This window comes from Grammomys surdaster, unplaced genomic scaffold (assembly GCF_004785775.1).
Source record: "Grammomys surdaster isolate TR1022 unplaced genomic scaffold, NIH_TR_1.0 188, whole genome shotgun sequence".
Classification (NCBI taxonomy): Eukaryota; Metazoa; Chordata; class Mammalia; order Rodentia; family Muridae; genus Grammomys; species Grammomys surdaster.
This window is the reverse complement of record NW_021604633.1, coordinates 5305572-5333114: the sequence shown is the minus strand read 5'-3', so window position 1 is coordinate 5333114 and position 27543 is coordinate 5305572. Positions and strand designations below refer to the sequence as shown.

General features: G+C 40.8%; 1 protein-coding gene across 5 annotated transcripts in view; it reads left to right on the top strand.

The window, feature by feature from the left end:
- The window catches only part of Sntg2 (syntrophin gamma 2), a 199965-nt gene that overhangs the window by 59278 nt on the left and 113144 nt on the right, over positions 1-27543 (top strand). For 2 of the 5 annotated variants that reach the window (XM_028768845.1, XM_028768841.1), the window contains exons 2-6: positions 2738-2875; positions 8041-8097; positions 8195-8252; positions 26765-26808; positions 26913-26954. Coding sequence is in view for 4 of the 5 variants with exons in the window: in XM_028768841.1 (XP_028624674.1) it covers positions 2738-2875; positions 8041-8097; positions 8195-8252; positions 26765-26808; positions 26913-26954 (339 nt within the window). In the remaining variant the exon portion in view is untranslated. The remainder of the gene's footprint in view (positions 1-2737; positions 2876-8040; positions 8098-8194; positions 8253-26764; positions 26809-26912; positions 26955-27543) is intronic. The other 3 variants (XM_028768843.1, XM_028768842.1, XM_028768844.1) reach the window with 3 other exon arrangements.

The following is a 27543-nucleotide window of genomic DNA, read 5'->3' as shown; positions in this document are numbered from 1 at the left end:
TTTCAGATCTTTTGGGAATTGTATTTCGTGTTCTTTTAATCAATTTAACAGACTGTTCATTTTCTGCCCTGATTAGTAGGACTATACATACTAACCTATTGTCTGACGTATATATTCACATTGTTATATATGGTGATTTTGTAACAGAAAGGTTGCATATGTATTTGGCTTTTAAGTCAGGCTAACCCAGTCCACTACACACAAAGTGGGAGATGGGGTACTGGACAGGGAGAGTGAGAAAAGAGGAGAGAAGAGAAGAGAGAGATTTTCTTTCTTGGTCTTACTAGGGAGAGGAACATTTCTCTGTCCTAGGCAATAATGACTTCAGCTGAAGGAGCCTGAACCCCTACCTTGCACAGAGTAAATAGGGTCCTCCCAGAATGAGGAGCTCACTTTCTTCAGGTCTCAAGGAAGAAGCAGAGTAGAAAAGGAAACCATGACTCAGGAGACAAAACATGTGATGATGTCAAGATCGTATACCTTAGGCGCTGACCCTTCAGGAAGTGAAAGGGAGGCTGTATGGGATTAGTGAAGAGCAGATGGGCATAGGTCTGCAATGTTGGTAGTCAGCAGGGTAACCGAATGGCTGGAGTGGGAACAAAGACAGACCAGAGGGAACCAAAGTCCACAGAGCAGTGCAGACCGTGAGTTTTCCTGTGAGGTGGAAACTCCTGAATTTTTTTTTTTTCAAAAGAATGAGGCATGTGGATCAACATTTAGCAGGCTCCCCTAGTCACAATAAAGAATTCCTGTGGGGGCATAGATGGCACTGTGAGACAGTTAAATGCTCAGAATAACACTGAGCCCTATGGCTACAGAGGGTTCGGTATGTTCCCATGTAGAGAACATATTCCCTGGACAATGACACTGTCTGCCCCAGGATAGAAAGCCATGGGAGCGATAGGGGTTTGTTTTTATTAGGTTTTGAATTCTTTCTTTGTAAATGAGAAAAACCTAAGTTTATTTTAAAGAAGCAGATTAAAGTAATCTTTACTTGGGGGTACTAGTGAAGGAAAAGGTCTATGGTTATCTAGTTAAAGACTGTAGCTGCTGGCTGCCATGGTGAGTCCTGGGTTGGAGTGGGGCAGGAAGAAAACAGATTCCTTTTCCACCCTGCCTGGATTTGGTGCCAGCTGCAGTCTCCTCACTACTTTGCATCTGGACCGCGCTGGTGGGTTTTCTGAGGATAGCGGGCAGGGTCTGCAGAGGTGCACTAAGGAGCACACGGCACATTCCCTGGATGCTGCGTCATATTTATGTCAAAGCACACAATTATCTCTGGCAAGCTAATTGTAGTTGGGTGTAAGTGGATGTTTTCATAGGGAAAAGTGATTAGAATGAAATTATAGTTTTGACTTAGAAAGCTTAATTATATCTAAATTGATTTTGGCCCTGACTTTACATCTGAGGGTCTGGATTTACTGATGTTACCTGGTTCTGAAGGCAAAGGAAAGCAGCAGATGGCCCATTTCAGGTTTTTATTGAGTCCTGTTTGATATCTTTGACAAACTTTTAAATGTGTGGCATACAATATTTAAATGTGTATTCCTCAGTTTCTCTGTAGATGTGGAAAAAATTATGAAAACTCTAATGAGGCAGGAGGATTACACTGAGTCACCACTATATGATAGTGCCGTTGCTTCAGGCCATGGTGAATCTTAGGAGCATCTTGGGAGCTGGAGCATGTGGATGGCATCCTGGTATCAGAAAGCAGAGAAAGATCAGGAAATAGACAGGACAAGATACTTGTCCCACTTTCAAAGACATACCCTCAGGAAGCCACTTCCTCCAGTGGGGATGTGCCTTCTACAGTCCCATGTTCCCAGTAGTCTAACTTCTGGATCCATCAATGAATGAAACCACTGGTCAGCTTGGAGAGAGTCTAATCTAGTTAGATCTAGAAACTCCCTCAGGAATCTAGTTTGTTGGATGTCTCCTAGGCATTTCTCCATCTAGCCAAGTTAGCCATTGAGATTAAGCATCACAAAATGTGTAATTAGAATGTCATAATCACATGTTGAAGGGCCAGCACCTTCTCTTTGTCCTTCATCCTAGATAACTGTTCTCTCCTCTGAATGAATTCCAGTTGTTTCAACTCTTGGAGTCTCTGGGCCCAGAGGTTTTTCTAACCAGGACAACTCCTGGCACAAGCTACTTGGCTCAATGAATTTGTTGAAAATTAACATTGTATGTGACTGTGTGCTTGACATACTGTCTTACCTGAATTGGTATTGTGCCTTTCCATGTCAGCCGAGCACCCTGCTCGTCCTCATCAGCATGAGTCCTTTCCTGAGAAGATAAGTGCCTGGTGTGGCTTTTCTTGGTGGCAGGCCCTGTGCCATGGTCTGCAGCTGCTGGACAGGTTCTTACCACTTCTGTTGTCATTGTTCTGGGTGCTGACCCTGAAGGACTCTCAGTGTCCTGTAGTCTCCCATCTGGAGCTGTTGAGGTAGCCCTGCTACCCTGAATACCTGCTGCAAACGGGGACAAGGATTACTCAGCCCCGTGGGTCTGAGGATGTGGGTGAGGATAAGCATGGATTTGTAGGGTACCAAGAAAATGGATAATTACAGAGAGAGATGTCCAAGATAATCTGTAAATCTGTTGAGTTTCTACCGTACATGAAGAGAAATGTGTGTGCACAAGTTAGCAGGTGGTGGGAAAGGGGGCAGCTATCATCTGTCATGGCGGAGGGCTCCTGCACTCACTTGCCTACATCTCCACTCTGTATCCACAGACCAAAACAGCTCTGGCCTTGTTGTATGATGAGGGGTTGGAAAATGCCTATGATGTCCGCCTGAAACTGACGAAAGAGGTGCTGACTATTCAAAAGCAAGATGTCGTCTGCATCGGGGGAGCTCCTCCTGGTGCTAATGTAAGTGCTCCTGCTTCCAGGGAGTGTCTCACACCAATCCAGGTCCAGGAACTTCAGGAAAGGCCTTCAAAATGATGGCTCCTTGGGAAATTTGCATGTTGCAGTTTATTGGTCCACAAGTACCAGCTGATTACATCACAAAATTAAGTACTGTTTTTGTGTTCCTATCTCCTTCCTTCTCCACTTTTTTTTAGTGTATGTGGGAGTGAAATAGGTTTGGTGTACACATGTGTATATGTGTATTTGTATAGCGTAGTCACTTGTATGAATATATGGAGGCCAGAGGTTGACATCAGGTCCTCCAGTTTTTTCTCCTTGTTTCATGAGACAGGATTTCTTACCAAACCTAGAGCACCACAGTTTGGCTAGGCTGGCTGGCCAGTGATCAGTGGATCAACCTGTCCATATACATTGCTTAGCATGGATACCTCTGGCTAGGGATAGATCAGAAAAAATGATATCACATATCTTTAATCCCAGCACTTTGGAAGCAGAAGTAGTCATAGATCTCTGTGACTTTAAGGCTAGCCTGGACTACATAGCAAGTTCAAATCTAGTAAGATGCACAGAGTTAGAGTGTATCTAAAAATCCAAAAGAACACAAAAGTGGCTCCAGCTTTTATATAACCACCATATTGTTTGGAATGAGATGTTCTTCACCTAGCTTAGACATCGAAGTCTGGTGGAACTAGTCATTTAGAGGAAATGGGACTATGAGAGCTTTGAATGCACAGACCAATCCACTCTTGGATTCATCATCATTCATTTCTGTGGTCAAGAAAACTATCTGGAGAGAACTATTTGTGGGTCAAGAGGCTGTCATGTGTACCACAAACATACAACAGCCCACAGCAGGGGTGGCATAGAGCATCAGATCTTATGGAACTAGAACTGTAAGCAGTCGTGAGCAGCCACATAGGTGCTGGGAGTGAAATCTGGGTCCTCTGTAAGAGCAGCAAGAGTTTTTGACCGCTGAACCATCCCTCTAGCCCCAACAGTGATTATTTTTAATAACCTGCTGGAATGAATTAGCTAATGTTTTATCCGGGATTGTTTTTTAGCTATGTTTGTAAGTAAAATGAATATATAATTTTTTTTCTGCCTGTACTTTAGAGTGATAATGAAATTTACTCCACTAAATGAATCAGTATTTCTATAATTTTTTCTCAAAAAAATTCTCTGAAGTGGATATTTTTTTCCCTGTGCTTTACAGGACTCAGCTGTAATCTCAGGGACCCAGGTCTGAGGGAAGGACAGGCTGGGATCTCAGTTTCTTTACTCTCAGTGGACAATCTGGATGTTCTATTCATTTTTTTGCCAATGTTAGCGTTTCTCATTTTTACAGAGATCTCCAGTTCATCTATGTTTTCCAGTGTATTGGTATTTCATAGTATGTCTTCAGAGTATTGTTTTAATCTGTTCTGTCTGTCATTTTCATTTCATGTCTGGTTTTGGTTTTATTACATCATTTTTTGGGAGGGGGCTCTCACCAGTAGTTTATCTATCTTATTAACCTTTTCCAAAGACATATCTATATTCAGCTTTGCTTCTGAATTTTCTTTGCTATAATTGGCAATTTATTTACATTTTCCTGTAGAGTTATTATTTCCTTAAGTGTTGTGTATTCTTTTTCAGCTGGTTGTTTTCATTCTCCAGACATGAGTGTTTGGTTGAGGGGGGAGGGGCTTGGCAAGTTGTAACTGTATATCTTCATGGGTACCAATGTGATGCTTGAGGCCTGTCACCAATGTGTACTGGCCAACTCGGGATACTTAAGCTACCCTTCATCTTCATCATTTCTTTGTGAAAAAAAAACCATTCAAAATCCTTGCATCCAGCTATTGTAGCTTCATTGCATTTTTGGTCAAAAACCTTTATCCGATGCTGATCCTTCAGAATTTATCAAGACTGCCTTTGTGCCATACTTTATGAACATTTCTGTGAACATTCTACGTCTAACCCAAAAAAAGTGTATTTTCTGTAAGCTATAAATTTACATATTTGTATGTAACAATACATTTATCATTTTCAAGCTTATTAAACACATTGCTCAAGTCTATATAGCTAATTTTTTTTTACCAATTTGCTCTATGAACATGTAAAGGGAATATATTTAAAATAGTCAAATAAAATGGTTGATTTATTTAAAAAAAAAAGGCTTATTTAATGACTGAAAGAACCATGGTCAGAGTCAAGGCCACAGTATCCAGAGCTGGATAGAGAGTCAAATGAGGCTCGAGTGTAATGGGAGTGACCACTGGCAGTGTGCAGTCTGGACATCCCACTACAGATGAGCATTCCTCCCTGTGCACACCAGGCCCTCACTCACTCATCAGAGGAACAGACGCGGAAGGGGATGATGAAATGTGACAATACTTTCCTTCTGGGAAGTGGATGTGTTCCTCGGGTATTTCAGTGAATTCTCAAATGGTGTTTCATGCCCCTCCCATGATGGATTATGAAGTGACCTTTAGAAGAGATGGCACTTAAGTTTCAGCCCAGCCCTTTCCTAACAATCAACTGGCACTCAGGCCTTGGCATTTTCTTCTGACTATTAATGTGTGGAGACAGAGCTGTCTTCTATGACATAGATAATTCTTGCACTTTGTACATCTTTTCAGTAAGTGCAAAAGTGGCTTTGAAGTGCTAGAAGCTGCTTTCCTATAATATTTCTCACCTTCTATGACCCTCACTCCTTAACTTCCAAACTAAGGTTTGCTATGGTTTCAAACTTGTTCTCAGGTCTGTGAGTCTAGGTTCCTGCCTCGAGTCCCAACCCTGACTTCCCTGGATAATGAACTGTGATGTTGGAACTGCAAGCTAAAATAAACACTTTCCTCTCCAAGTTAATTTTGATCATGGTATTTTATTACAATACAATCCCTAACTAAGAGTTTTTTTCCTAATAGGGGATGCTCTGTTATTTCAACAAGTTTTATTTTTATCAGATTTATTAAGATCTAAATTACAAATAAAATCACATATTTAGATGTACAATGTGCTGATTTGACTCACATATATTTTGTGAAATGATTGCTTTAATTAAGCTAATATATATTATTTTGTGTGTTTATATTGTATGTGTATGTATATGTGTACATGCATGCATTCTCTGGCATATGTGTGGAGGGCTTAGTGGTATTGGAATATCTAGTCTCCTAGCAAACTTCAAATGTACAGTACAATACTGTGAACTGGCATCCACACATTTTGTAGTCAGATTTCCAGAACTTAACCTTTTCATTTGTATTTTATCAAGACAGAGTCTCCATGTGCCCCAGGCTGGCCTCAAACTCCCCCATGTAACCAATGGATAGATATAAATACTAATCTTCCTGCCTATATCTTCTAGGTGCTAGAATTTCAGACATGTGCCACCATACCTATCTCTATATTACCTATCTTTTCACACACACTTTGTGTCTCTGACCAATATTGCTACATCTGCACCTTATAGCCCAGGCACCTGCCATAGATATGACATCATGCAATATTTTTCTTCTGTGTCTGAACTGTCTCAACAAATTAATAATACTCTGCGGTTCATATATGCTATCACAGATGTGTATCTTCCCCTCCTGTTCAAGGTTAGCTGGTATTCCACTGTGGTCCATTCATTCATCCTTAGACACTCAGCTTGTTTTGCAGTCCTGAATATTGTAATTAATACTGTGATGAATGTGATTTAAAACTGTGCGGCTGTTCTCTCTTACTGCAGCATGCCTGACAACACTCTTGGCCCCTCAGATAAGTACTGACAAAGTGTCTGGGCTGAGAGCCAGGTGCTCTTGAATGTAGCCTCAATGAGCAAAATGAAAATGACCATTCTTTCACTAAGGTTTCTAAAATGTAGTCCTTTCCTCGTATTCTCTAAGAGGTCATTGCCTAGACATAAGATCTTTGCACTGCCGATTATAATACTGCCGACTGCGATGTTTGCAGGGCTTTCCCTCATACATCCTGTAAAGTGTATTTAGTCTGAATTTTTTTTTTTTTTGGTTTCGTTATTTTGAGTTTATCATGTATTTAAGGGATCGACTGTGTAGGGAGTAATGGAGTCAAGCCTCTGGTATCCTGCTGTTCTAGGAAACTCTTCTAGGATCACACACATATGCCCCCACATCCAGATAGAACTTAGCCATCTTATAACTGACATAATCCTTCCCCAGAGTATATTTACAGCTGCTATGGGATGCTGTAGATGACAGCACACTGCCAAAAGCCACAGCAGCTTTTCCTACCAGCCTGCTGTTTCTATCTGTGTGATTGTGGTACCCAAATCCCAGGACAAAGCAGGGTCCCCAGGTGTCCTTCCCTGTCCTTCAGTCTCTGCCCTTGCTTTTCAAGCATCGACTCTTTGGAGCCCTTTAGTCTGTATGTTATTACTTTCCAGCTAAAATATGATGTTTATGGTTCCTATAAAATACTAAAGAAAAAGAAACATTTTCTCTGCTTATTATTGCACCCCAGACATCTCGCCTGTCCTTCCCAACACAGTTCCTGCCTGGCCTATCACAGGCTGACATGCAGCTGGGCAGAATTTTTTTAATCACTCTAGACCATGGCAAGATGAGTGACCATAATTTCATATGTAAGAGATAAGATTTTGATTATTAATTTGATTATTTATTAATTTTATTATTATTGATTTGACTATGATTAATAAGATATTGCTGATTATAAGTGTATCTTTTTTTTAGCTAAAAATCGAGTCTTCCAGAATGCATACTGATAGCCTCAGTTGGACTAAATACAGAGGTCTGTGCTGGGGAGCCGCCTTCTGGGACTGGTGTTAGGAGAGCAATTTCCAAAGGGAGTCAGCTTCCCCACTTAGAGAATGGACAGGGGTGTTGTCCCTGTGGGGCTCTGTTGTCACAGCAATAATGGGGGTGAGGCAACAAGCTAACCAGCTCTGTAGCAATTTTGTATAGATTCCTGTGATGTCTTCAATAGGACCTGATTTCCTCATGAACCTTGTTTCCCCATGAGCAGACCACTGTTGGCTATAGTACTGCTACTTGCAGAGGCTGGAGAGTGCCAAACTAGAAGTTTGTATTAAGAATTGCTTAAGTTTTAATTGGGAAGTTATATAAACATTCTTTTTTGCTCAGTCTCTGATACTGCATTGTGACCTAAACTTATTTTTTTCCTAAAATTTTTTAAAGCACAGAACTGTTACACTTCGCAGACAACCAGTGGGTGGCCTGGGCCTAAGTATCAAGGTATGTGTTTGTTTTCTTGCCACCTCTGCCTCTCAGGTCCCAAAGCCCTCAGTGCCATACCTGATAACTGTTTTCTTCTCACATCTCTGCCTTCTAGGGAGGAGCAGAGCATGGGGTCCCTGTCGTCATATCCAAAATATTCAAAGACCAAGCAGGTAAGACCAGTCCCAGTGATGGGCGTAAGATTGTAACCAGTATAAGGAAATGGCTTTTTAAGCGTTAAAAATGAGCACAATCGTATTTGGCTGCATTCAGTAAGTTAGACTTCATTGCTATAGCTGTGTGTCTTTTAAGAAGATGTGTTTGGTCATCTGAAACATGCTGGCTGCTCTTTCTATTTATGCTGAGGCTGCAGGCCCCTAAGAGACTATCTGCTACGTGTTATGCTCAGTTCTACGGAGAGCACTTACTACTACTATAGGTCTGGAAAATGAGTTCCTTACAGTTGGTTTAAAGCTAAGGAGACTTTAATGTAGGTTGAGACCCTATCATGTCCACTGGCATCTCTGGTAAGAGCCAAGAGGCATGAAAATAACAAACCCATTGTAGAACTCCAGACATGCTCAAGAGTGACCCAGAAGGAAGGTGAAAATCCACTGCTTGAAACCAAGGTACATGGGCATCATGCCCATCACAGGGCTACCAGCCTTGATTACTAATGACATATCTAATGGTTAGTTAGAGGACAGCATCGCACAGGAAAAGGTGAGGGTGAGACTTCCTTAAGGGACAGGTAATTCTCAGCAAAACAGGGTATTTTCCGATGTCACAAAATGACTTTGTTACTGGAATGTTCCCTTCAGTTTCTTGTAACAGCCTCCTCTGCCCTTCCTCCAGCTTTATCATCTCAAACCAACCCTCTGCCTGGGGAGCTCTGTCCCTAGGGACTGGTGTGCTGGAGTTAATATGGAGATCCCCTGCAGTCTGGTCATCTGGGGGTTAACATGCCTCCTTAGGTCTCAACTTGAAAAGAAAGTAAGTCAGGACACCTGGACATGTGGTCAGTTTTGTGATCTCCCCCATCTCAAACTGAGATGGAAGCTCGGGTGGCCAGCCACCATGGACTCCCATGCCCCTGACTCTGTTCCTGTTGGAAACAAGGGGCAGAGGGCATGGAGAGAGAATGAGCTTGAACTGTCTTTTAAAACCTCCTCATTCATTTCACCTGACTGCACTAGACCAAGAACCCAGCTTGGTCTGATACAATTAGCTTTGGTTCAGACTCCACAGGACAACGTAGGTGGAGTGCTTTAATGGCAGAGGATTCTGGAAGTCTGTCATAGACCCATTCAAACTGCTGACAGAGATCATGGAAGGCATGGAACTGTTGCAGAGACAGTTCAAACAAGAGATGAGTTTTCAGAGGAACTATGACACCCTGTCATAGTCAAAGGAGCCCTGTGACACCTTTAAATACTTTTTTGAGAAGAAGATAAGCATTCAAACAGTTCATTATAAAACTAGAATCTACATGAAAATTTGTCCTCACCTAGGATATTTAGGAGTCAATGCAGGGATGCAGTTTGCCTGTTTCTGAGCAAGGTGATAAGCCCTGCTTACAGCAGATAGGATATCTAATTAGGATTGAGAGCCAGTAAGCCTAAGAATGCAGCTTTCTGTGTTCCCCAGAGGCAGGAGGATGGAGGATACCACCTGTGGGTCAGGTTAGAAAAAATGGAAGCACGCATATTAGTATGCATATATTTCCCCCCTTGGTGGCACCAAGGAATTTCATTTGATCAGAAAATCTGAGCTTAGTTCTAACCTTGGCAAGCGGGAAAGTGAAAGAGTTATACAGTTCTCAGAATCAAATAATCATTCTTTTTGAGATTTTAAAAGCATTTAGAAACAAATGCTGTGGTTAACTTGGACTGCAGAAGCTGTGTTGTTTATCAAATGTAATTGTGGAGCTGACACGCTTTGCAGAAGTGTAGGCTCTGGTGCATTGAAAGTAAAATTCTATAAGCGGGGGATAAATCAATTCTCTTGTGTGTTAGCTGTTTAATTACTTCTGCGCCCCTGTCAACCATCTGCTTGGCTGATTAATAATTGAAGGAAGATTGCTCGTGTGCATTTTTCTCTATATAGGTAATCTTTGTAAACATTATCAGTTCTTTTTCAATGGTGCATTCTTTTACTTGAGGATAGGAAATGCTTTAAAAAGAAATTAGACTAAGCAACAGATAAAAGTCCGTGGAGAATTTTATGCTCAATTGAGAAAGAGGCCGCCTAAGACAACTCAAAATTAGAATTGAGGCTGTGGTTTTAAGAAAAAGAGCCTATGTGAGCTTTTTGGAATCCTGCTGTGTGTGGTGACTGTAATTGGATGTGTGTAGTCAGGGGGCACAGGGCCTAGAAGGTTGCAAATGGAGCTGTCTAGAGTGTGGCACACTGGCACAGTACTCTTACTGAGTGAATCCTTTCCTTCAGCTCTCTGGAGGCCTCTCACTGAACTCCTCCAGTCCAGCCAGACTTGACATGAAGGTGGTGTCACCTCACATGCCTCTTTCCAGCTGACAGCCATTGTTGCAAACATCCAAACATGAGACTCTGTTGACCATGTTATTCTGTCCTGGGCCCTTTCCTACAGGACCTTCTCAGTGCTTTGATGGGGTGTCTCAAAGACACCTTCCTTCATGTTGTCATTTTATTCTTCTTCTATTTCTGATATCCTGTAATGTTGTGTATAAAACGTCTAAAATATAAGTGTTATGGTTGCAGTTAGGGTTAAGGTTTATTCTCACTTGTTCATGTCTTAATGTGTGACACAGACTCAAGGTCATAGGCAAGGAGGGCTGGCTCACCCTGGATCTCCATATGAGCCTGGGTTATGCCCTCCACATGAAGAAGATGGTGAGGAGTGTGATACTTAGTGCTCAATGTTGCAGGGCCCTGGAGGACTGGCCTCACAGCAGTAGGTACACTAATCAGGAACGCATGAAGGCATCAGGTGTTTAGCTATTCCCAGACATGAGAAACAGAGCCCATGCTTCTCACATAGATGAGGACATTCAGAGTACACTATCATCCAGTTAAGTATGGAGTCTGCAGACAGGCTAAGAACTGGGTGGGAAACTTAGAAAGCAGGACAAGACATTGAGGCTGGGAAAACCTATTTATCCATCCTGACTTGAACAGGTGTTACAGCATCCCTAGAAGAAAGGCTTACAGAATAAACATTCTCCAGTTCTCACTCTCTAACCACAGATGTTCCCCAGGCTGTTTTCTCTCACTTGCTCTTGAGAACAAGGTTGAAGTAGCCTATTGGATCAAAGAAGAATACAAAATCAGGAGTTCTCTTATATTTCCAAGAATTTGTCCAACTTTGTTCAACAAATAGCCCTCTGGGGCATTAGTGCAGAGACTGAAGTTGTCTGCTGCAGGACTTGTACACAGCTGGAAGGGCTGGTAATGAATACACCTGCCATGTACATTCAGAGAACAGGAACCACACGACATCTGTAAGATGTTAAGCATCGGTGAGTAAGAAAAGATAGCTTTTTAAAAATTATTTTTCTCTGTAAGTAATGGTTTTGTTTTAATGATCGAGAGGTGCCACATGAAATCTCTTGAAATGTGAAATGGTAAGGTTTGTTTTGCACTTCAAAAACATGCAGCTGCTGCTGTATGGGGTGTACATGCAGGTGCAGCAGTAAGAACATCACATGCAGGCTAAGGAGGGTCAGGCAAATGATGCAAAGCGCTCTGCTGTGCTTGAGGGCAAGTGGTCAGGGTCCAGATGCCCTTTGTAGATGCAGTGGTAGGCTGCTAAGGATGAACCATGGGAGCAGAAGACAGGGAGTGAGCACCGTATGCTGCCTCTAAAACAGGTGAGTGGCAATTACTTTAATATAGTGACTTCACTGGCCCTGTGGAGTCAGGTGAAGAAAAGGACAGGAACTCAATATTCCATGTCAGTTGCATGAGCTGTCTGGAGAAGTGTAATGCTCTGGTACACAGGACAACAATGGAGATGGGGAATCAGATAAAGGATTTAGCTGGAATTGATGGGGCCAAGGCAGGTTTCTAAGGACACATATGGTTAGAGTTGATACTGAGGATATGGCTGGAAGAGAACACAGGAGTTGAGAAGAAAGGATGCTTTGGACTCAGCTGGGGCTCTCCCATCCTGTAGGAGGCAATCTTTCTCATCTTCTCTGCTGGGATGTGAATCTTAGAGGCAAGTTACTGAGTCAGGCCCAATTGCAGACCCTGATCATACCTTACAGGAACATCATAAGGTCATAGAATTCAGACCACACTTGGAACTGACCCTAGGGTTCAGATGAGGACAACCTTTGCCCTGCTATGATCTCAGAGGCCTGGAGACTTACAGGTCTGGACCTCCTGTGGCTAGGGGACCAGATGAGCCTGAGGCTGTCCACAGAGCAGATGCTAGTCTGAGCATCTCTGTCTCCAAATCCCTAGTAATATATGGTGGGATTTTGACATCATGAGGGAAAGATTTATCACCACATATTTTATTAAAGGAATCTTGAAAATAATTTAAGAGCATTAAAACTTCATCACAAAATTTAGTTCCTTTGATTTCTCACCTATGTCAAATCAAATTTGTACATGTCTGTAACTGATTCATTTGGTAATTAAAAAACTCTATCAAACAGGCAAAACATCCATGACTAGCATAACTATAGCCCTTGCTCCATTCCTTCCTTCCTTCCTTCCTTTCTCCCTCTTCCTTCTCCCTCTCCCCTTTCTTTAGCATTCACACTATGATAAGCATTGGTGTTGTTATTGAGAACAGTGGAGAGAAAGACTAAACTGCTTTGATAGAATACATTCTAAAAAGAGAGGAAAACACAATAGCTACGTATGGCTCTAGCTTAAATAAAAATGTTAAAATGCAAATGGGTACTTCTGTATTCTGTACCTCCTTGAGTGGCTTCTGAAGACTCCATGAGTTCCTGCTAGGATTGCCCCCATATTTTAGATGGGGACACTCAAACATAGACACCTGGAAGGGTTTCCAAGGATAAAGATCAGCAACTGTAACAAGCTCTTTTCTCTATGTCTATCCCTGGTTTCTGGCTTTACTGTCCTACGCAGCCCCTTACAACACTGTGGTTGGTGCAACAGTTAACATCTCAACTTCTTCTTCATTAACTCCTGAACATCCTTTGTATTGCTCCTTTTCTGGGTTTTTTTACTGTTTTTTTTTTTAAGGTTGGGTGATACTTAGCTTAATCATGTCTTCTAGTGTTGATAGAGAAGAGGTTTAAAACAGCATTTCAGATAACTTTAGGTTATGAGACCAGAATTATCCACGTATAGATTATTCTGATTATTAGTTGTTAAACTGAATACAGGATTTTATTGATTACCTCAAATTAATTCATAGCTAGATCATTGATGGTTTGAATCAAAATGGCCACTGTGGGGTGATCTGCACAGTTAATAGAACTATTTTAAAATAATTAGGAAGTGTGGCCTTATTGGAGGAAGCAGATCACTAAGGACCTACTTAGAGGCTTCAAATTCCCATGCCATTCCCATTCAGCACTCCCCAACCTCTCTTGTGATTGTTGATCAGATGTAAGCTCTCAGCTCCTGCTTCAGCACCATGCCTGCCTGCTGCCTGCTGCCATATCACCCACCATGATGGTCTTAGACTCAATCACTCTGGAACTATGACCCAGATTAAATATTCCTTTTATAAGTTACCTTGGTCATAGTCTCTTATTACTACAATAGAAAAGTAACTAAGATAGTTACTTACCTCAAACATTTTTTTATATTTCAACTTCCTTTTTGAGAAGTGAAAAGTGCGTCTTCATCTGCACACATTTCCTTAAGCTTTGAGTTTTCCTTATCATGAGCATTTGAAGAAAGAGAGATGGTGAAATAGCTTGGTTGGTACAGCTTGAGCCCAGACACTTGGTTCATTCTCTATGTCTGCGGTTCTGGGTATATACTCATGTATACACATGAGTTTATCCAGTAGGGAAGAGTGTGATGATAAAATATGCTCAGTCTTCAGTGCCTTGAAGAAAGAGCATTTTCTTTTACAACCAAGAAGGATATGTGCTATGTACAGTGGTGTTGATGTGTATCTGCCTGCCTTTAACCTTTAGGAATTCCTTCAGGCTTTTGTCGCATGCATGAAGTAGGGTAGCTGGGTTGAAAGATGGTAAATCTTTATTCCAGGTTTAAGAGGGAAATGTTTGTTAACACCAAGCAACTCCACTTCCCTCTCCTAAGAAAGAAACCTTATATTTTTTTCCTTTCTGTCTCTGATTATTGGACCACCTGAGTAGTTGAGGTAACTCCCTTGTCATGACTTACTATAAGAGCTTCTCTATATCATTAGCTTCAGGGTATATTTTCCTTTCAGGAGCCAAAGACTCTACCTTCTTAATGTGTAAAACATGGTAGTTTGTATATGAGAACACAGGGGCTTGCTTGACTTGTGTGCATCCATACCACCCAAGTCCTACCTTATTCATCTAGACTCTCTAGGATACCTGACAACCTTTGCCCCATGGACATCACTGCTCCATGTGTACCACTGAGCCATCTTCTCTCTGCTTCTGTTCATGGATGGTTCTTCCCATTTTGATAGATAACCTACTTTGTTTCCCGTCTTTCAAGCTATCCTACTCTCTGGTCTATTTTGTTCTTATGTTAACACGGCACATAGATGACTTACAACATGGTGCCTTTGTGCTGTGGTTTTGTGGGTTAGAAGAGAACTGGAGAGCAGGGCCCAAGCTCGCCTTCCTCAGAATATAGCTCAGTACAGAAGTCTTTGTCCTTGACTAGAGACTATTGGGAACAATATGAGAGACAGATCTGGGAGTTGATGACACATAATCAAATAGGCAGGCAAAAGAGCTACTGACACACGGACACGGAACATGACCTTTGATTGTCTTTTTAAGTTACTGCACTATGCATCGTAGATCATTTTAATTTTAAAAATGTGTAGTAGTAAGTAAAGATGTGGCAGCACTGTCTGTTAAAAGTTGTTACTAGCTAAAATGAAAATGTTAGAAATAGCATCATAAAGTTCTCCTTGCTCTGATTGTATAACTACAGTATCTTTTGTATGATAAGCCTTTACAAATAGAGGTTCTCAGAAGCTGCCATGCCTGTCACAATTTTACTTCCTTCCATATAAGAAGGAATCTAGCACTTACCCCTTGTAGGAATGTCTAAGTTGACATGGGAGTTTGTTTCTTTGGTAACAATAGGAAGAAAGACAGCAGAAACAGCAAAGGACAATAGGCAGGACACGTGCAGCCACAGCAGCCTGTAGTAACCTTCTGAGTTCTCACTGTCCACCTTCCTTTCCTTGTGAAATTTCACCATGAGTGTCTAGTATCTTGCTAGCTCTCAGGACACAGAGTTGGACAGCACAAGATGCTTAGCCTAGGAAGCTCATGGCATAGTGAGGAAAACTGTATTGAGTCACAGATGGAAATCTATTCATCTGTCATTAGATTGTCTGTGAATTCATTGTTAATCTCTTAGTCTGTCTCTCTGTTTATCTTCCTCTATCTGCTCCTTTATCTACTTATTCTCATGTATTTATCTAATATTTGCTATATTTGTGTATATTAGTACATATATATTAGTTTTGATCTTTATATATACATCCATATATAGATAGAGCTAGAGCTAGAGCTAGACGTATATGTTCATCTCAAAAACATGTTAAATAGCCTCAAGCATATAATCATAAAAATATAAATTTAGGGGCTGGGGAGATATCTCAGTGGTGACAGAGCACTGACAGCTGTTCCAGAAGTCCTGAGTTCAATTCCCAGCAAAAATATGGTAGTTCACAACCATATTTGATGCCCTCTTTTGTCATTCAGGCATACATACAGACAGGGTACCCATACACTTAAAATAAATAAATAAATAATTTTCAAAATATATAAATTTAACAAGATGGAAGTTTATGTATTTCTTCAATTGCAATGTGCAGTATATTTAACTGGCCTTTGATTCTCATGTGAGGTGTACTGGACTCTGTCAGATGCCAAAGTGACCTCTATAGAGGACCAAGAAGAACATTCATGTCCCTGGGAAGACACACTGAGGACTCAAATGGGTCTTGAGAAATATAATACCCTATTTTGCTTTAATGTCCTCTTTGTAGAAGAAGGTTGAGTGGAAGACCCCAAATGTCTTGTTTAGTAAGGGCCAGCATGACTGTCTCCCATACCTGTCTAAGAAACTACAGGTTGGCTTCCTGTTGTCTACACAGGCTTGCAGAAGTTCCTCAGTTCTTTGGCTTATTGGGTTCTCTGAGAGTCTAGGAGACGTACTCAGGTTGATGGAGATATTGCTTTTTCTTACCAGCCTATCACTCTGACAAGTAGCATCCCCCTGTCCTGCCCATGCATTTGTGTCTCTCTTCAGGAATTCTGAGCAGAAGGCTGCTACAGACAGGCAGCAGTAAATGGGGTGACAAGATCTAAAGCTGAGTACAGAATGTGTCAAAACCTAAGGGACGAACAATTTCTCATTCCTCCTAACACCAGAGTGGCCACTGAGTGGCAAGAATCGGTCACTTAGAACTGAACAGAGAATGTGGCTGTCATTCTGCAAAGTGGTCACGTCATACGAGGAAATTCCACCAGCTTCTCATGAGATCAGGCTGAGCTACTTGAGCAGGCAACTTCGGACACTTGCTTTTCCATCCAGAGAGGCACCTGAAGTGCATGTGACAAAACCTGTCTGTTCAGGCCTCCAGGCTGCATGTTCATCATGATGTCTGCCTATGAACCTGGGTCATACTGAGAAAAGGCCACAAAATGTCACACTCCCCCAATGGCAGCAAGTTGCACACTTTTCTGTAAAGGTCTTGCATATGTCTTATTAGAATGGGATTGTTTCATGGGAACAAGATGCTAACATTAAGGATATAAATTCCCATTAATATTTACCTTCTTTGGACATGTGACCTGTTTCTCCCCTGCACATAAATCAATTGCTATATAAGTGGAGCTATCTGGCTTTTGAGCCCATCTTTGTGTCATTGGTACTAACCTTGTTCCTTTCTACAGCCACACAGTCATCCGCACAGGTGATCTACCTTCCCCTCATTATCCAGATCCTCTCAGCATGCAAACACTCTTCCCACCCACAAGCCAGATTGCCTCATGTTGCTGTGTATTATGTGTGTAATGTGTACATGCAGGGTGGGGTTACAGAGGCACACTTGATCCGTATGTTCATCTTAATGGAAGGTTATCTGTCACTTAGCTCACTAATGCCCCTGTTGCTGTCTACACGATAGCTTGCTGTCACCCACCTGATCTTTCAAAGTAAGACAGAATGAAGTTTTCCTTGGTAACTGAATAAAACTTAATGATGATATTTCTGATTTTGCAAAGTTTTAGAATCCAGGACAAACTACACAGAGATCACGAAGAATGAGTGGGCAAAAAAATGTTCTCTAAGTTAGAAATGGTGATTATAACTTTAACGTATAAAAAGAACTTCCTGAAAAGCTGAGAAATGTCATAGAAGCTTTTGCTCATTTTACAGGTCAAGAAACAAGTAGGAATAATGGCTTACCCATTCTCTCACCAATAGTACAGAGCAGTTTATTAAACTTAAATATATATATTATATATAAAAACATATATTTTTATATATATATTTAGTTAAATATATACTTAGTAAACTTAATTATATATATAATTATTTCTTTTTTAAAGTTGGAATCTTAATTTTTGATGAAATAATTTTATTTTTTAATTGACTTATGAAATCACTTTACAACCCAATATCAGCCTTTCCTTTCTTCCCAGTACCTGTTCACATATGTCTTCCCCACATGCCACCATCCCCTTGTCTTTTGAAAAAGGGAAACCCCACTCTGAGTGTCATACTCCCCACTAATACCCCCTCCCCCACCCTTTGCAAGCATGTGCTCTCCTTTGAGTTTTAGCCATTCTGATGAGTGTAAGGTAGAATCTTAGAGTAGTTTTGATTTGCATTTCCCTGATGACTTAAGACTTTTAACATTTCTTTTGGTGCTTTTTGACCATTAGAGAGTCCTCTTTTGAGAAATCTCTGTTTACCTCTGTACCCCATTTTTTAATTGGGTTATTTGGATTGTTGGTGTCTAACTCTTAGAATTCTTTATATATTTTGGATATTGGCCCACTGTCAGATGTCAATGAAGATCCTTTCCCAATCTGTAGCCTGTCATTTTGTCTTAATGATGATGCCCTTTGACTTACAGAAGTTTTTTACTTCCATGATATCCCATTTATTAATTTTTGACCTTAGTGCTGGAGCCACTGGTGTTCTGTTCAGGAAGTTGTTTTCTGTATTGATGAGTTCAAGGATATTCCTCCTTTTCTGTTCTATTAGATTTAGTGTATCTGATTTTACCTTGAGGTCTTTGATCCATTTGGACTTGAGTTTTGTATAGGGGGATAAATATGGGTCTATTTGCATTCTTCTACATGCAGACATCCAGTTAGACCAGCACCATTTGTTGAAAATGCTCTCTCTTTTTCCATTGTGTGGTTTTGGCTTCTTTGTCAAAAATCTAGTATCTATAGGTGTGTGGGTTCATTTCTGGGTCTTCAATTCAATTTCATTGATTGACCTGTCTGTTTCTATACCAATACCATGCACTTTTATTACTATTGCTCTATAGTACAGCTTTAGGTAATACTTCCAGAACTTCTTTTATTGTTCAGAATTGTTTTAGCTATCCTGATTTTTTGTTTTTTGTTTGTGTTTTAGTTTTTTCCCCATATGAAGTTGAGAATTGTTCTTTCAAGATCTATAAATAATTGTGTTAGAATTTTGATGAGAATTGCACTGAATCTGTAGATTACTTTTGATAAGATGGCCATTTTTACTATATTAATCCTACTGATCCATGAGCATGGGAGATCTTTCCATCTTCCTCAGTTTCTTTTTTCAAAAACTTGAAGTTCTTGTCATACAGGTCTTTTACTTGCTTGGTTAGAATTACACCAAGATATTGTATATTATTTGTGGTTATTGTCTCCATAACTTCATTCTCAGCTTGTTTATTGTTTATGTAAATGAGGGCTACTGATTTCTTTAACTTAATTTTATATCCAGCCACTCATCTCTGTAGGCTGTCCCAGATGGACCAATTGTGATGGCAGGCAGATCCAACCAGGATGGGTGGATGGGCAGGGTTCCAAGCTGGTTAGCTTTGGGGCCTCTGAAGGTTTCCACAGTGAGGCAGAATGTTCTTGGGGTTCCTCAAGGCTCCTCTGGACCAAAGAGCAAGCCCAGAGCTACACAGTGGGGCCCAGGTGACCACATAGTATTCACCTCTGTAGGCTGTCCCAACTATTGTTTCTTAATAACCTGAATAGGTGTGGACTCTGTGCTGGTATGATGCCTGTATTCAGAGGAAAAATACAGCAGTTAGTAAAGACAGAGTACTACACTTAAAAAAACTAGAGAAATGAATTGGGATCAATTTGTCTCCTTTTATGAGTAAAAGTATGAGTAAAGTGTGGACAAAAGCCTTCAACTAGCAATGAGATCTTACAAAGACTGACTTGTGATTTGGACTGTGGTTTAGTGTCAGGCTGAACATAGGCCATGGTATGTCATTCCTGAAGATGTTTGCACAGGTACCCAGGAAAACCATTTCTGTAATTTAGGTGGATGGATTGATGAGCTGGTAACAATGGATAGATAAGTAGATGGATGGATGGATAGATGGATGGATGGATGGATGGATGGAGGGATGGATAAATATCAGTCAACTGATGAGAGATAAATGCTAAATGATAATAGATTGATATATAGATGACATATGATAGATGGTACATTGACAGATAGCAGAGAGATAGATAATAGTAAACAGATAGTTAGGTAGATAGAAATATACTAATCTTCCTTAACACCTTCACCGGCATCAGTGCCTGCCATCCAAGTCATGCACATTTTTGTCATTAGGGTTTTTTTCCCATTTGATATTTTTCATTTGTATTGCTGAATCTATATTAATATTAGGCCTTTCTTCTGAACACTTGTACTTTTCTGATTCCCATATTTCCATTAAAGTGTTAAATATTATTTAATTCAAATAACAATAATGTTTAGCTTAATAATTCCAATAACAATAATGTTTAGCTTCACGGGTGTGTTCGTGACTCCACTGTCTACATGCCCTGGAACAGCACCATGGTCACCACCTACATCTGGGTTCAAGGCATCTGTCTCTGTCACCTCACTTTTCAAATGAAAGACTTTCTCTTAAGTGTGTATCACTCTCCCTTTGGTTTGATGCTATAAAGAAATTGCTCTTGCAATTTAAAATGTGAGCATTCAGGCCCACTAAGCAAAACAGTATCTTCTGTCTGAATGCCTGGATCCACGGGACACTTCTTTTCTCAGTTTCTGGATGGACTTGTCAGAAGTGCATTATAAGGAACCTGTTTGCCTGGCAAGGTAGATGTGAAGTCGATTTGGTTTTCTATGTTCATTTGTTTCCTTTTTGATTTACAGTGCCAAACAAGTTTTGCTCTAGGTTCTAAGCCTATCCTTAGAACCAAATAAGGAATGCACTTGTTTCACCCCTGAATCAGGCCACAAATCAAAGGGAGACTATGTCAATGTTTCTTCATTGTTAAGGCATCAGTGAGAAATGTGCTTTTAAACCTATCAGAGTTAATAGAACTTGACAAGGATAATCAAACTGACTGCATAGCCGAGTGAGAAATGTGAAAGCTGCAGAAAAAAATTCTCAGATGTTTCAAGAGCTCAGAAGCACACGTTTCCTATTGCAGATTTAATTTAAATTCTGTGTAGTAACCCTTCATCTCCACCAGCTGAGTTAAGGCAAAACTAAGGAAAGTAAACAGAAACACTGAAACTACTATAAATTAATGTCAGGACCAAGCCACTGGCCACAGTATGGAGCTTGTGGTTATAGCTACTTGGGTGTCTTATAGATCCCTGGAGCAGTGTCCTGGAGGCTTCTCAAGCCTAGCCAGGACCCACACAGATTTCCCAAGAACATGATACTTAAAGCTCCTGGTGCCTACCCACAACCTGCACGGATCCCAAGGCATGGAATTCTGGGTCATCTGCTTCTGCTCTTGAAGTCACCCAATGTCACTGGATCCTTGCCTTATGCTTCTGGAAACCTCTGGGAGAGAGAACATACTATTTAATCTTGAAGGTAAAGTTTAAAGTTGTATCCTTTAAACTACCATAAGGATATAGATAGCCTTGTTAGCAGTAAAATACACCTTTCTAGAAAGCCCTGACTATAGCTGTTACGTGGAGCCCTTTCTAGTATGTATGAGATCCTGGGTTCTATCCCTAGCACTGAAGAAAACGTTTCAAACAATAATAACTACTAAGGTCCCTCTACCCCTGAAGGTCCCCAGAATAAGGAGGACATCATCCTTGCCAGCGGTTTTCTCATTTGATCAGTCAGTCCTGAGATACTCTGAAGTAAATGAAATCTTTTTCCCTTGTTTTAGATGAAGAGTTGAAAATTCTCAGGCCATACAACCTTAACAGAGTCAGGTTTTGAGAAACTAACTGAGTTTGGATATTGAACTCCCATGGTGAGTTCCCTGAAGTAGGTGGAAGTGAGCCACCTTCCCAGTGAGAGGCTACCTGGTCCTCCTTATCCCCATCTCTGATGGGAATGGCATAATTTTCCATCTTGCTTAACATTTTTGAGTCAAGGTTATTAAATGCATAACTAAATAGAAATAGCCAGTGTGGCTGGCTACTTACCCTAGGCCTATGTGACTGGACAAAATGTGCTGGGAGTTCAGGGGCTATAAGGAATACCTGGGGCAGACGCTGACAGGCCTAATTGGTTTCTGTTCATAAGGCAGAGCTAGTAAAAGTCACACCACAGGAAAGGTTGCATAAGCAGGTGTACTGCTTTCCCTGATTCACCAGAACAATGAACATGCGTGAACATTTTATTACCATGGCAGCGCCGGAACAAAAACTAAGTAAAAATTGCAGAAGTGCAAGGTGAGAACAGATGTCATCTAAGTCGTGCTGTGCTGTGCTCACATGTGTGCACATGCTGTGCACATGTGCGCACATGCAGATGCTCTGGTTTGCACTGGGCTATGGAGGCTGGGGAGGCAGCTCAGGGTTAGAACTTGGGTTTAACATTCATGAGACCCAACACGCCAATGAAAAAGAATAAAATAGAGGATGTTTTTTATATAGGTTTATTCTGAGAAAATTATATTTTAAAATCACAGCTTGAATGTTCAGCAATTGTGGCTGTGCTTTAGTGTTTTAAAACCTGGATTTATACCCTGGGTTATCTCAGGGATGGTGCTCCAGCATTCATTCTACAAACACAGATGGTCAAGGAGGACTTATTATTTTAACAGGTTAAAATAATTTGATTATTAACATTAACAGGTATTAACATTATTTTAACAGGTGCTAATATATTGTTTGTTGTTTTCTTTTGATAAAATCCAATTTTAAAATTAGCTTTTTTTTTCTTTTTCATAGAAAATTTACCTTTATAAAAATGTAGTTGTGCTCCTATTTGGGCCCAGGTTGTTCTGGTGTTGTTTGTTGTACTCTGTGAGGGATAAAGGTCTGCCACACTCGGGCCAAATGACCTCATGACCACATTCCATTTCTAGTGGAGGGTCATTAGAGAGATAGGCCCCAGCACTATAAGAAATTGTACCTACCTCTGTCTGTACTGTGGTGCAAGGTTGCAGGGTCTTAGGTAGCCCAGACTGGCCTTAAACTTCGCTGTATAGATGAGCATGGCCTTGAGCTCATGATTTTCCTTCTAACTCCCAAATACTGGGATTCTAGGCACACACCACCATGCCAGACTCAAAGTTCTTAAGAGGGAAACTGCACACATAAAAACCTGCTTGCTAAGAAGTAGACTCTACCCACCAAAGGTGTCTTTTAGAAATAAGTGAGAAACAAAGCCTGGGACAAGTAAAAACTGATTATGGGCATCACCTGCAGACCTGCATGCACGGCTTGCCTGTGTGGATTACAATACATCCGGTTTGTTTATTACACAATGGCTTTATTCCACAGAGATTGGCTAGAATCACTGTTCAGCTAAAATTCTCAAACTTAATTCAATACAACAGAATAGATTGTATTATTTAGGAGTATTATGATTCAAATCAAACCCAACTCCCATGTTTGTCCTTCATAACAGACCACATCATTTGCCTAAGGTTGGTTGGTTTGTCATTAGGGGGAGGAAACATTTTTTTAAGCTTGAGGACAATTTTATAAGAGTTTGAAATTTGGAGGAGAAGTAAAGAAAAAAAGAAAAAGTCATGTTGAGTTAAGCTCTTGTGAAGGTCAGCCATAACTTAGGGAAGGATGTTGAGTTAAGCTCTTGTGAAGGTCAGCCATAACTTAGGGAAGGATGCTTCTGAGAAAAGGTAAGGAAGCCTCAAGAACTAGAAAAATCACGTGTAGGTTGTAGCCAGCGTCTGAAGAAAGACAGAGAAGAAAAAGAAAGCGTTGAGCCTTTCTGAGTCAGGGTTTAGAAAGATGAGTAGACACAACAGGACATAGAGACAACTTGTAGGGAACTGGGCTGTGCAGATTATTTCTAATTACCTTTCTTTCATCTGAGACAGAGTCACTTCCTACTTCCCTGTGGTGGCCCCAGCCAAATCCCTAACAACCTCAGCTTTAACAGAGAGCTGAGCAGGGTCCTTACTTGTTGTCTTATATTTCCTTTATTCTGAGATGTTATTAATGATGATATATATATATATATATGTATATGTATATGTATATGTATATGTATATGTATATGTATATGTATGTCATACAGTTATTCTACATTCTTTCTAGCTAGAATTAAATTTGCAGCAGGAATCATTCGAAGTTCAGTGAAATTGTGGATAACACTTTAACTAAATTGCCGTATGACTATTTTTGTATTGCGTATATAAGAGCCTAAGATCGTTCTGGAAATAAAGCTTACAGTTTGCTTTGAATTCAAGGAATGGTTGTTCTAGTGAATCTGGTTATTGCCACAAATAGCACAAAGAACAAACAACAAAGAAACAGTAAGGGAAGACCACCTGTGCCTGCCTTTCCTTCCTGAAGGAAAGGCAAGCACAGGCCAATTCCCTATGTCTGTTCTTCAAAAATTTCCCTCCACTGCTTCTTTAACTCCCAGTGGAGGGAAAAGAACTGTCTCCTAAGGCAAGACGAGAGAGACACCTGAGACACAAATCAGTCAGCAGGCACTTACCACTGACTTCTGGTCTCCTGACTTCCACTTAAAGGAGGGCTTGCCAATTTTCTTTAAGGGTATTCATTTGCTCCTAGAATCTTTTGAAATTTTATTCAAGTACTTTGCTATTTACCTAGGTGACTGCTGACATTTTAATTTCATTACTTGTGAATTTATAACATGGTGTCTGTGTACACATCCAAATTGTGCCGTAGTTTTGTAGGGCTCGTCCTCTTGTCCCCAGCTGGTGTAGAGCATCTGGACCCAGCAAAGCCTGCAGAAAACAATCAGGAGAATATGGGACATAGATGTTTCTCCCAGATGGAAGTCCTACTGGCTTGTGAGCTGATTCCAAACAGGAAACGTGAAGAATCAGATATGCAAGTCTCATGGCCTGAGATAAGTTTGAATAAAGCAGACTCCTCCCCAGTCAAATGTTATTCTATGCGAGAGGCATTAGGAGACAGTGCATAGGCCACTCCACCTGGCATTCATTGTCATCTAATGAATCTCTAGTCCTACAGAGAATACACTGAATCCAGAAACAGTAGCACAGGTACAGGGTTTGGTATAGCAGAAAGAAACATTTGGAGCTTCGTTTAGTATGGGAATACAGGTACTAACATGTCATGGGAAGAAGGAACCAATATAGACATTACTCAAGTAAAAGGAATGAGGACGCAGGATAGCACAGGAGTGCAGACATGGTAAGACAGGAAAGGGACAGATATAAGCATGGAACAGCACAGGCTGTAGAGGAAATGGGGTAGCATGTATAGAGGTACAGTGAGGAACTTGGAATATAGGTGTAGGCATGTCTGAACATTGGTTTCTGCCCTCTCTGCTCCCTGAGAGAAATCTCTCTGTGTCAGCAGATGTCTTCTGACCATCCTGGGAACAAAACAGACCTTCTCAATATGTTTCTGACAGAAGACAAAGACAGACACCCCTGAAAACTCATATATAGCTTATAGATACTGTTGCTGTTACATGAGCAATATCTTTTTGATGGAGTTTGAGACCTTGAAATTTTGGGAGGCTGATGCTTTTGTCTACCCAGATCTCTTATGTCCCTCCTGCGTGCCAGAGGATGAATGGTTCTAATTGAGCCCCATCCCACTCTGGTACAGCTGAAGATGAATGTTATTCAAAGCCATGAACAGAGGGAGGCTGAGACAGTGAGGGCTGGGGATGGCAACAGAGGCAGCAAAGACAGGGGAGAGAAAGAGAGTGTTGAACATCTGTAGTTAGTCAAAGGGAGACCTGGTCAGAAGGGATGATCTATGGGAGCTTGTCTGATCTGATCACAAGGCATGGTTTGTGCAGCTTTGTCTATTGTAAGCCTCAGTAGGATAAGAACCAGACTACTTAACATCCTTGCTTTGAGATTCAGGTATATGGAGGATATATTTTCTTTCCCTTCTGATTTAATGTCAACAAGTAGAAATAATACTGACAATTGTCAATATCTTTTACATATGGTGTGTTTGTTTGGTTGTTTGGTAGTTTGGTTGGTTGGTTGGTAGGTTGGTTGGTAGGTTGATTGGGTTGGGTTGGTTGATTGGTTGGTTACTTTGAGAAAGAGTCTCACAGTGTAGCTCTGGCTATCCTGAATTCACTGTGTAAACAGTAAGACTAGACTCCAAGAACTCTGCCTGCCTCTGCCTCATGACAACTGTACATACAGTTTAAAGAGGATGCCAGTGTAGAAGAAAATAGGTCATTCTAGGTCTAACTCTCAAACAGACTTCTCTCTAATCATATATGAAATAAGATGCTTCGTATGGTGCAAGTCCATGTCATCTCTTGCCCTGTGACAGGGAAGATGTTGAATGGAGACGAATATGAGATTTCATTCAGCTTTAGAGTGAAATACTTCCTCTTCAATGACAGCAATCTGTGCACATTCATGACAAGGGGAGGGAGATGCTGAATGACTCCTGAAATTTCTTGTTTATTGTCTGTGATGAAAAGTGTGAACCACACTTTTCACATACTTCAATCAAATCTGTCCTTACAGGGAGTGGTACTTATGCTTCACATCACAAGCCTCTTAACATGCTTAAAATTGGTCATCCATTTAGCTCACTGGTATCTTACATTTTCCCACACCCACATGCAATCACACATACACATATACACACAAACTCATGTGCATATGCAACACGCACAACACAGACTGGTATACATAGGTGTGCACATATATGTACATACATATGAATGTACATTCCATCCCTACCTGTAAGCATGTACACTTTCATCACTGTTTTCTCCCAATCACACTAACACTGATATGCAAACATATCAGAGCATACATGTTTGGGCACATATGCACAAACATATGCAGACACTGAAGCCCTTGGATGTCAGTTCTTAGAAGCACAATGTTGATTAAAGAGTGCTGTAAAGAAAGGTTGTCAAGATCTTCTTAACAATGTTGCTGCTTTTGCAACCCTGCAGCTGACCAGACAGAGATGTTGTTCATAGGAGATGCTGTGCTACAGGTCAGTACCTTAAACTTTATTCTTTAACTCTGTTCCATCTTTAAATTTTAAACTTATTCCAATCAACCGTTATTCTCAAAATTCTTCATTTGTCTTCTGCTCAGGTTAATGGTATTAATGTAGAAAATGCAACCCATGAAGAAGTGGTAAGTCTTATATTTGTAGGGGGGCTATTTTTGGTATGTTATTTTCTTCTATGTATATTTTTCTATTAACCCATATTTATCTGAGTGTGTTCATAGACATAGACACACCAGGGACCTGCAGCTGTCCACAAGGACTGAAGGAAATACATCTGATTTTGCCCATTTTAAATTCAAGGGCACAGAAATTTGTGGAGCATTTGACTTCCTCCATTGCCTTAGTGGGTCACCTCAGGACAAAAATAAAAGTCTCCCAGGATTTCCTTGAAGTTTTTCTAGTACCACACAGGCCTTCCACTGTGCAGTGTTCAGTTTCTGACACACTGGCTCACTCCAGCATCTTAGTGTGTAAAATGTATAATGTGGAAGGGTAAAGTGATAGGCGCATTTGGTGGTTGCTTAAGATGATGTGGGTCAAAGGTATTCATAAGCAGTTCACCCCAACAAAATGGATTCAGGTCAGGTTAGGCTTTAAAGGGCAAAGAAGGATGAGAGAAACATCTCATCTTGAGGGAGGGAGGGAGGGAGGGAGGGAGGGAGGGAGGGAGAGAGAGAGAGAGAGAGAGAGAGAGAGAGAGAGAGAGAGAGAGAG